Raw genomic sequence first — 10785 nt, 5'->3', positions numbered from 1 at the left:
GATAGAAAGAAAGGAAGCTAATAAAGGATGAGTAGGATAGAAGGTTTCCCCTGTGGGAACCAGGGACTTATTACCACTGGGAAGTTCTGAGACATTGCATAGCACATGCTCCAGGATCGTCTTTCCTGAGGGACAAAGACCTAGGGTATTGATCCCAGAATTCCTGCTATCATAGGTTGAGGGCTGCTCCTGGAGATATGAACTCTCTGGAACTTCTGGTCAACCTGCCTTGAGATCAGGTGCTCCAGAGATCAGAGAATGCCCTCAGGAAAAGGCTCACCAACACAATAAGAAGCTGTGTGGTTCGTGCTTATGGAAACAGCGAATGCCACAATCATAAGGGAAGGACACACCAAAACATCTGTTTCAAAAGATAAAACTCCTGAGTATATGATGAACATCAATGGAAAATAATGCCATTAAAATGTAGTAGCTACCTGCACCATATCAGCACCACAGCCACTGTGTAAAGCAAGATATCACCATGCATATTTTAGCTGTGTGTGTGTGTGTGTGTGTGTGTGTGTGTGTGTGTGTGTGTATTAACTGGTCTGGCATCTTTATTGATCAGATTATCTGAGGCTATATTTCTCTGCTTAACCAAAGAAATTTGTGTACACTACTTACTTTCTTGGCCTAAATGTCGATATGAAGAGTAGGTATAGATGGAATGACTCATTTCAGTTTTAATAGTGCTCAACAGTTCCTTTAAATGCACATGTCCCATCTCCTGTTTGAAACAGAATTTTAGAAATGAGTCTTGAGAACCATGGATACCCAGTCCCCAAAAAAGTTCACAATACTAAGAAACTCGGAGCATTCTCAGAAATAAGGAAACAGAGTCCGTTAATGTTTTATTTTTCACTTGTGAAAATATATACAATATATATTACATGTACAGAGTCCCACAGCATGAGTCAGAGAAAGCTAAGGAAAGGGCACAAACAGGGGGCAGATCTTTTTTCATACATTTTCCAGTTAAACCAACATTCGGGGCATGGCAAGCGACAATCAAAGCAACAACAGCACAGGAAGCCTGTGTGCATGACTCCGAAGAGCTAAATCCGAGGAAACTCCTAGGCTTGTTGGGAATGGAGGTCATGTCTGGAGAAAAGACCATTTCGACTTAAGAGGCCCGTCAGAGCAGCAGAGAATATATTCAAGTCTGGGCAAGATACCAGCGGCAAAGCGAAAGCCAATGCTCAACTAGCCAGCGAGTCTGCCCTTCTCCCCTTTCTCTTGAAAACCTGAGGCCTTGGCTGATGCAAAGAAGCAAACAGCACGGCCCAGTCTCGTCCTGCAGAATGGTGGTCAGCTACCAGACACAATTTTTTAACACACTAAATATTCTAAATGCTTGTAAACACAGTTGCTGATGCTGGGTGGTGGGGGGTGGGAATAGGATGGGGGGGCGGAGGCAGACATTAAAAACACATTTGCTATTTCTCTCACATAGGAAAGATAGAGGCATAGATCTTTGGCGTGTCACCTGTGTGTCCCTATCATGACATTTTCCCAAAATGGTAAAAGCTGAGGCACCACGGCTGAGAGAATGGGGTGATGTGCAGCACGTGCCAGCACAGAGCCCACTAGGACTTGGCACAGCTGGAGCAGCTGAGCGCCCGGGGCGGCGTGAGGTGCGGCTTCACGATGTCCGGCTCGATCGACTCCATCAGCTCACACTCGTTGGCGAGGATGTGCTTCACCAGGCACCTGGAGGCTTCGTCGATGTTTATGTTTTCCTAAAGGGAAAAAAAAACAAAACAAAGCAGCTTTTCTTACTCGGTATTCTCGATGATGCTGGAGCAGAGACTTTTATGTGACATGAGGGCAGTATTTCTGGCAACTCATTTAAACATCCCTTCCTATAGGCTGCCCACGCGTCCTCTTTCTCTTCCCTTCACTTTCATGTATTCTTTCAAAGCGCTTTGCTTTTTAGACCTTCACAAAGGTAAACGCTTCTTTTGGTCTGTCAGGCAGGAGAGATAGTGTTTTGTAGGCTCACTTAGTAGGTTGAATGTATGTTAGAGGGCAGTTTTCTTATTTTTCACATACTCTTACACTATAACGTCATATTGCAAAATATTTACTTCCAGTGTACCAAACACAAAATCTGGATCTCCAGTGAAGTCAAATTTGACTGTTTCATTACAATTTGTAGAACTTCTCTGATGTATTTCCTCATATTCAATGTAAGCAGATAAGAACTTCCTTGTCTAATTGTTTTACTATAAAACCTTGTCCAATCTGAAGTATAACTACTTATCCCTAATTTGTGTATGTGTGTCAAAGTTGTTGATATACAAGGTGTCCCCCCAAAAATGTATACACACTTTGACAGCTGATGGCTCAATTTTGAAAATGATACGTATTTTAATCAACACTGCCTTTATAAGTATTCAAAGTGTGAATATACATTTGGGGGGGGGCACCGATATTTTTAGATCACTGTATGAAGTCATATTACATGGAAACTGTAAGAGGCAGTGATTGTTTCCAAATGATATTTATGACTAACGCCTAATGGTCATATATCTAAAACAAGGTTAAGTTCTGGTTGCTTTTGTGCATTTTTGTGATGTGTCCTTGATTTTTTTACAAGACCAGTATTCATGTCCCTGAGCCACCCCTTTCCTCATCTATATAATCATCTTGATAATACTTATCTATCTAATAAAACGTTGCTTCCCTTCACAGTGTGAACGTGCTGGGTACTTTGTATACATAATCTTTTAAAATCCCAGGGTTTGTTTTCTGTTCTTAGTGATTTTGTTGTTATTGTTGGGGTGGGGGGTGGGGAGGGAGCCTGTCTGCCTTCAGCTCAAGTACCTGCCTCATGCTGGGGAAGTTGGTCCATAGAGAATAGCTGCCTTCCGCCCTCTTCTCTGCTGTGCAGGTTCCCATGCCTTCAAGTCACGGCCCATGCTTGGCATGCTTTCCGGCACTCTTCCTCTTCCTAGTGTCATGCCCACAGGTCACACTTGAATTATCTGCTCCCAGACAGTAATCTCTCCAAGGTCGGGGCACACCCAGCTCAATGCTTTGCTCTTGAGTCCAGTCACTTGTTTTTGTGACCGATTGGAAGCCAGGACCAGGTCCTCTAATGCCTCAGATGCAAGGACAGTGGGGAGTGCATGTAGTCTGACTTAGCCTTCCGGGCCGTGGCTTCCTGGGCCAGCACACCTCCCTAAATAAGACTCGCGTTTGGGAGGTTATGGGGTGCTTGCCCGGCCATTACTAAACCAATACTTTAGTGTCCAGTTGAATATTGCTTGTGAGTTGGGGAAGGAGACAACAAAATCCCTTCCCAAACACCAACCATGAGTTATCATCACATCATTTTATAGAAAATAAAACTGAAGGTTAGAGAGATTAAGAAACTTCCCAAGATCACACAGCGGATGGGTTGAAGGGTCAGAACTCAAACCCAGTCTTTTTGACATCAAAGCCTGGGTCTTACTAAGCCATATTCCTTTTCAAGATTGTTTCAAAGAGCAAGTGCAATAACAAATAAAAAGTTTTTTACCCCAGCATTGGGCCCAAAAGATGCTAAATGAATCTTAGTTCCTTTCTCCTTCATATGTTAGAGGGAAAAAAAAAACGTTTCTATGACAGGAAAATCTAGTTTTAAGCATTAAAAAGGTCCCTCCTTCATGTACAATATAAGTTAGTTTTGGCAGTCATATTTTTTTAACCTCCACTCACATCTAACATGCCAGTTAAATGGGGTTTTCTTTCATTAATATGCAAAGTGGCAAAATCTAATAACACAGAGAGTAAAATGCTGGTGTAGACAAATCAATCATCATTATGAGAAAAACAACTAAAACCTAAGCCCAATTAATGGCAGCCTAGACAGTCACTTTGGTAAAAGATAAGATGAAACTGACGGGTTAACACACTGAATAAAGGCTAGTTGGTGTCAGGACTAGGACATGGGGCCATGTCTAGTTCCATCAGAGCCTGCTTTCAGACTATATATAGGAGCAAGTAGCAGTTCATGGTGACTGAGCCACATTTATTCATTCAATTAATATTCTTTAGATTCCCACTAAGTACTAGACATATAAAGAAAAACACAATAAAAGAATTCCTGTCCTTGACTGAGCTTATACACTATCAAGGTTTAGGTAAACAGAAGAGTAATGTTGGAAATGGCATCTTGAGCCAGATCACTGTAGAGGCTTGGATCCTAAGTTGGCCAGGTAGTCACTGAGGTTGTTCTGCAGGTGACGTGTCAATAAACACAATACCAGGTTACAAATCCCTTACCAGACAAAACTATACGATGCTTAGCACTCTGTTTTATCCCTTCATCTATCAGTAAGTATTTAGTAAATACTTCTCATGTGTACCATGGTGCTGCTTGCTGTGGTAGTCCTATGTCAGATTAGAGAATTCAAGAGGAAGCCAGAAAGACAAGCAAACCCATTATATACCACTACACTTACCACATACAAACTACACAAAGGTGCTGGGGCCAATCCCAGCAGGTCCAGGGGTCCCCAAAGGTGTGGACGGAGTCGGCGAAGAAGGAATGACACGAAGACAGCCTTCAGTTGGTCAGCAGCCTAGTCAGGACCTATAGCCAGGATCTCCAGCCAAAGTTCTGGTCGGAGTTCTGGTCAGGAACTGATGAGGATCTGACGTTTATTGTCTTATTACATCCGTATTTATACCAGCCGATTTCAATCCTGTAAGGTGTTTCTCATCTCCATTCCAGGGAGTAAAGACCATGTAGCTTAATTACCCGCCTGGCACCCAATTAAGGGGTTGTATCCCCTCCCTAACCTCAGGGAAAGATCCCCACCTGGGGAAACAACCTTTCTAGAGATTTCAAGAGGAAGCCAGAAAGACAAGCAAACCCATTATATACCACTACACTTACCACATACAAATTACACAAAGGCATGGTGTACAGTGTTTAGAGCACAGGCCTGAAGTCAAACTCTTCTCTCAGCTCTCCCACTTTTTGGTTGTATAACCTTGGAAATATTCCTTTACTATTCCCTGCCTCAGTTTCCTCATCTGTAAAAAGGGAACTAAGAGATCTACTTTCAAGGTGATTGTAAGTTAATAATGTTAATAGCACATATGAAATGCTTAGACAAATACTAAAACAAGGGCATAGAGGATACATTCAATAAATGTTATCTATATATTCTTCTCATTTAATCATCAGAACACCATTATGTGTGTGTTCTATTCCTTCATTTTGCAGCTGAGGACAGAGATTGGGAAGGGGTAAGTGGCTGGCCCCAAGACACACAATAGGAAGTGGGATTGCCAGCTATGAGCCCAGCGAGAAGAGTAAACACTAACATTCACCATATACTTACTACAAAAAGCCAGGTGCATAGTGTTTAGAGCAGAGGCTCTGAGCCAGACCCTGTCTCAGCTCCCCCAAGATATGCACTGGGAAGGAGCCACATTGTCACTGATTTCAACACAGGACAGTCACATGGTCAGCATGGAGATATGGAGAAAGAAGAAGTTCCCCAAATAAAGGAACAGCATGGGCAGGAGATACGTTTCCAGTATAAACAGGATAGGAGCATGTAGTCAGGGCCTTGGGCAAGGCTGGTTCCTACTGCTCATCCTTCTGTACACCACGGAAGTCACAGCCAAGTGCCTAGACTAGGAAAGGGAATAGCAATATAGAACCAACGTCCCACTCCCTCTGTCCAAGGCCAGCATGGTTCCTCCAACCTGACCTGATAGAACTACAGGCTCAGACCTATTGGGTGGGCAATTATATTGCAATATAATTGATTGAGCTGCTTGGCACCCAAGTACACAGACAAGCACACAATTTGTAGGTGATAGTGAAGACATAGAGCTGCTGACTTAAGTGGGAAATACTTCCTGGGGATTTTTATTTGCATTTATTCTAGAAAGTAGTAATACCATCACTGGGAACATCTTTTGCTAAAAAGGAAATTCATACTTTCTATGACTTCCAAGAGAAGTACACTTAGACTGAACCTGTGATTTATTTACATATTTACATCATGACAAGATGGTCTATTGTGCAGACTGCTTTAGGTTGATGTATGCTCATCTCTGTGCCTCTGCTCAGAATCTTTTCATTTATATCAGTGAGCATGCCTGGGAAACAGGCTTTGAAATTCCCAATAAAGCACTTTAGTAAAAACAAATGGTGGTAACCACCAGTTATTATTGAGTGTCTATGCTAGGTATATAGTAGGTGCTTGACTTATGAAATTATGTTCACATCCTACCCTCACAAAAATCTGTTAAAGAGTGAACAGCCTGTGTTAAAGGAAAGGAGATTTTAACCTTTAACAAAATTATGCCCAGAGCAGAACAAGGTCTTGGTCAATCTGTCATTCCAGCCAAGTCTGGCCTAACTCCACTTCCTATCCAGTTCCCATACATTACCTTACTGTGTCTCCCAGGATTAAAAGAGCTATGATAATAAATTTCATTTATAAATCAGTAGGTCTCAATCCTGGCTGCATATTCAATTCACTGGGGAAAGTTAAAAATAATTGGTACCAGGGCTCTCCTCCCAGATATTGTTATAATTTATCTGGAATGGGGCCCAACATGGGTATTTTTTAAAAGGTTCTCCACTTCTTGAAATGGGCATCCAGGTTTGAGACACACTTGTGTAATTAGGAATATCTTTAAAGGCGCTCCTTTTTAGTTCAATAGTGAACTTTCTGGAAATATCATTTAAGGCAGTGATTTTAAGCTGCACTGATTCTGATCTTCCTGTAGATAAAGGCATATAAATCTAACTATCTGAGGTCTTGGGTAATTGTCAGTTTTTTAATTAGCTCTTCAGAACATCTGTCTGATGGCAAATTATTTAATCTCTGACCGCTGGTGCCAGAGAGCAAAAATATCCTAACAGAAAACCTTCACATCTGCCTACTTAGAAACTGGCCAATAATTTATCTTCTGCTAATCTTTCCAAATACATTAACCTCAAACAAAACACCATGTACCAGAGGCTCCAAGGTTGGGGCACTAAATTCCTCAGCCCTGTGAGGTTTTCATTAGAGTAGATGGCCCACTGGATAGTAACACCATTCTAAGAAGTCTTGCACAGAACAGGGGTCTTAAAGTCCTTACTCTAAGATTCAGCATTTGTTTTTTGAGCACATAAGTGCCAAACATTTTGCTGGTTTTCATTTACTTTAGTTCCTATCTAACATGGGGTGAGCATAGTGGACACCTATATTTTTGCTTAGCACTTCCCCTCATCTCTAATATCACGCCCCATTTCCTGGGGTAACTGCCTCCTCCCACTGTGATAATGAGCTTCTACTGGGGCTCCTCCAAACTGAGCCCCATGTCTCAGAAATTGTTCTCAGAAGGTGGCATTTCACCTAATCTTTGTGACAAAGCTGAGGTGAGAGGTGCTGCCCTCGTTTTACAGATGAGAAAAGAAGTGAGGTTCAGCGAGGTTAAATGACACACACATGGTCTCAGTGAGGGGTGGCATCTGATTTCCAAGTTCAATCCCCAAAGCTTCCATATGTTCTCTTTTTCTTCTCCTGCTGACTTCTTAGGGTCTATGGCCAACAATTTGTTAGTGCCCAGGTGAAGGTCTGCCTGAACCCAAAGCCCATGCCACACTTTCTCCATGAAGGAAAAAAGAGTATGAGTCATTCAAACCAGGTACTAATGATGCCCTACTCTCTGCAAGTTCCCAGACTTTAGTCTGTGTGATATGCACTGGGAAGGAGCCATAAGGTCACAGGACGGAGTCATCATGGAGATATAGGAAAGAAGATAAAAGTTCAAAAATAAAATCAGCTCTAAAGACCGTGCCCCTCTGACAACACCTCCCCCGTCTCCACCACAGTCCTACTTCAGCCACTGTCCTTTAAGCACTAATGTCAAAGTCCATTCAAACCCTCTTTCTCCCCTTTTCTATAGTCTCAGGGCCTCATACCTGCAACCTTGGTATGTGCCCTGACTGGGAATTGAACCCACCACCTTTTGGTGTACGAAACAATGCTCCAACTACCGAGCCACATCGGCTAGGGCTCCTCTTAAAAACGTTTATGAAACTGAATGGTCAACTCTAGCTTAACAATTTCTTTTCAGAACTAGAGTTTATCTTTTATTTATATAAAAACTCTTCTGTTCATAATTTAACTAACTCTTCGTTACAGAGTTTGAAACCCTTGTTTTCCAAGACAGCATAAATTAAACTCTGCCAACATTGTTAGAAAAACATTGCTTGAGTGAAAGCATATAGGAACACAAACTATGTGTAAAAATGGATGTGTTGCTAAAACTAAACAAAACCATTTTATAATCACCTTTTTGTATTTGGAATGTCATGATACTAGCTAACTACAAGAACTCTGGCATCAACCCTTGAACCTAAGTCTGCCTCTCCCTACCAAATCCCTGATGTCTAACTCCTAAATTCCTCAGTCAGATAACAAGCCATTCTTAGCCTGAGCAACCTCACTTAGCACATGCTATATAATTTACTTCTTCCAGATATGGATTAACACCATCCTTTTTTTCATTCTACAAACTTTTAATAGCAAAGAAAGAGGCGATACATCAATTTGAAGTTCTCATCATATAATATGGAAATACATACCATGTAACTAAATGAAATCATTTATAATTCAGCTAATAATCACTGAGCATTTTCCATGGACCAGGCACTATTCATCAGTCTTTACACTCCTTGCTTTAATATGCTATGGAGTCAACCCTTAGGTGATGATCTTATTAGTTCAGGCCTTTTCCGGCCTCCGCTTAGAGATCATGATGGTAATGTGCTCCCACCTTCTCACAACCACTGTGGCATTTCATCCTAGGTCAGGTCTTATGTGGTCTCTTCTCCAGTCACATGCCTCCATTTCCCCCTATGACAATCATCTTATATATTTTTTCTAGACTGTCTCCTGGCTACTCTAATTTAAGTGTAGCTACAATCTTATGTCATCCCCAATTCCCAGTTCAAAAAGACTCTGTTGGCCTGGCCAACATGACTCAGTGGTTGAGCATCAACCTATGAGCCAGGAGGTCAGGGCACATACCCAGGTTGCAGGCTCGATCCCCAATGTGGGGCATGCAGGAGGCAGCCAATCAGTGATTCTTTCTCATCATTGAAGTTCTTGTGTGTATGTGTCTCTCCCCCCCTTCCTCTCTGAAATCAATAAAAATATCTTTTAAAGACTCTGTTGGCTCACACTGCCTGCTCAGAATCAGTCCAAACCAGCAAACTTGAGAGCAAACCAATCTGGCCACAACTCAACTGTCCTGGCTCATCTCCACTGGCCCCCCTTACTCGGCTGACTTCCAACTGAACTAAACCACAGGCCATTCCCTCGAGGTGCTTTGCTTAGGTTATTCTTACTCCATCTCTATCTGTAGATCTTCTGCCCATTCAGAGTGAACATATCTCATCTGGTTTTCTTTTTATTTTAAAAAATAAATAGTTGACATTCAGTATCATTTTACATTAGTTTCAGCATAGGGGTTAGACAATTATATAATTTATGAAGTGATTCCCCTGATAATTTAAGTACCGACTTCATTTGGAAGTGTTTACTAGTAGCTACTAACATCTAACTGATTCACAAGGATTTCATTTTATTCTGCTTTAAACTTTTATTTTATTTTTGAAATGTTTTTTGTTGATCTGAGAGAGAGAAAAAGGGAGAGGGAGAGATAGAAACATCAGTGATAAAAGAGAATCATTGATCGGCTGCCTCTTGCACACCCCCTATTGGAGATCAAGCCAGCAACTGGCCATGTGCCCTGACTAGGAATCGAACAGGCAACCTTTCCATGCATGGGACAAAGCTCAACCAACTGAGCCACACCAATCAGGCTCTGCTTTGAACTTTTTGATGTAATTCCGGTATATTTCCCAGTTTTAGAATCTTCTGGTCATCTTAAAATTGTATTATTTGTTCATTTGTTTATTTAAGAAGAAAGGTACAGAAGGACTCAGAACTAGCCTAGCTCTGCCAAATGCTAGTTGTGTGACCTTAGAGAAGTCACCATAACCTCCCTCCCAACCTCAGTTTCTTTACCTATAATCTGTGATAAAAATAATGCCAACTTCATAAAGTTGTTGAGGATGTGCATAAAATGGGATGAGACATGTGAAAGAACTCAGCAACAATGTCGACATAAAATAGGCCCTGAAAAGAAAATATAACACTTGGGAAATAATGCAACATTACATTAATATTATTAAGTTATATATAAGAATGTTTGGCCCTGGCTGGGTGGCTCAGTTGGTTGGAGCCTGGTCCTGTGGACCAAAAAGGTTGCACATTCAATTCCCTGTCAGGGCACATACCTAGGTTGCAGGTTTGATCCTCCCTGGTCAAGGTGTGTACGGGAGGCAACTGATTGATGTTTCTCTCCCGCATCTATGTCTCTCTCTCTTCTCTCTCTCTTTCTTCTCTCTCTCTCTCTCTCTCTCTCCCCCCCCCCTTCTTTCTCTCTCTCCCTTCCTCTCTCTAAAATCAATAAGCATATCCTCAGGCTCAGGATATATATAAAAAAAAAGAATGTTTGGAGGGACAAACATACTTCTTTGTTAGAGTAACATATCTCAAAGTGGGCTCTGAAGTTTCATAACAGTACTAGAAGCCCAGTGCATGAATTCATGCACAGGTGGGGTCCCTAGGCCTGGCCAGCAATTGCGGTCTGTGGCGAGAGGAGGGGGAGAGTACGCACCCAATGGAAGGGAACTCAGAGGGTGGCCAGCGGGTGGGGGGGGAGGGACGCCGTTTTGTTGTGTTTTTTTTTAGTATGTTTTCTCCTCAA

General features: G+C 41.9%; 1 protein-coding gene across 1 annotated transcript in view; it reads right to left on the bottom strand.

The window, feature by feature from the left end:
* Positions 1 to 829: 829 nt before the first annotated feature.
* RAB38 (RAB38, member RAS oncogene family) overlaps positions 830 to 10785 on the bottom strand; it is a 51311-nt gene continuing 41355 nt past the window's right edge. The window contains exon 3 of the mRNA XM_014459305.2: positions 830 to 1742. Coding sequence (XP_014314791.1) covers positions 1590 to 1742 — 153 coding nt within the window. The 3' untranslated portion in view covers positions 830 to 1589. The remainder of the gene's footprint in view (positions 1743 to 10785) is intronic.

The sequence above is a fragment of the Myotis lucifugus genome, unplaced genomic scaffold, assembly GCF_000147115.1.
Source record: "Myotis lucifugus unplaced genomic scaffold, Myoluc2.0 scaffold_106, whole genome shotgun sequence".
Taxonomy (NCBI): domain Eukaryota; kingdom Metazoa; phylum Chordata; class Mammalia; order Chiroptera; family Vespertilionidae; genus Myotis; species Myotis lucifugus.
Note: the sequence above shows the minus strand (reverse complement) of the source record. Positions and strands in the feature narration are given on the sequence as shown.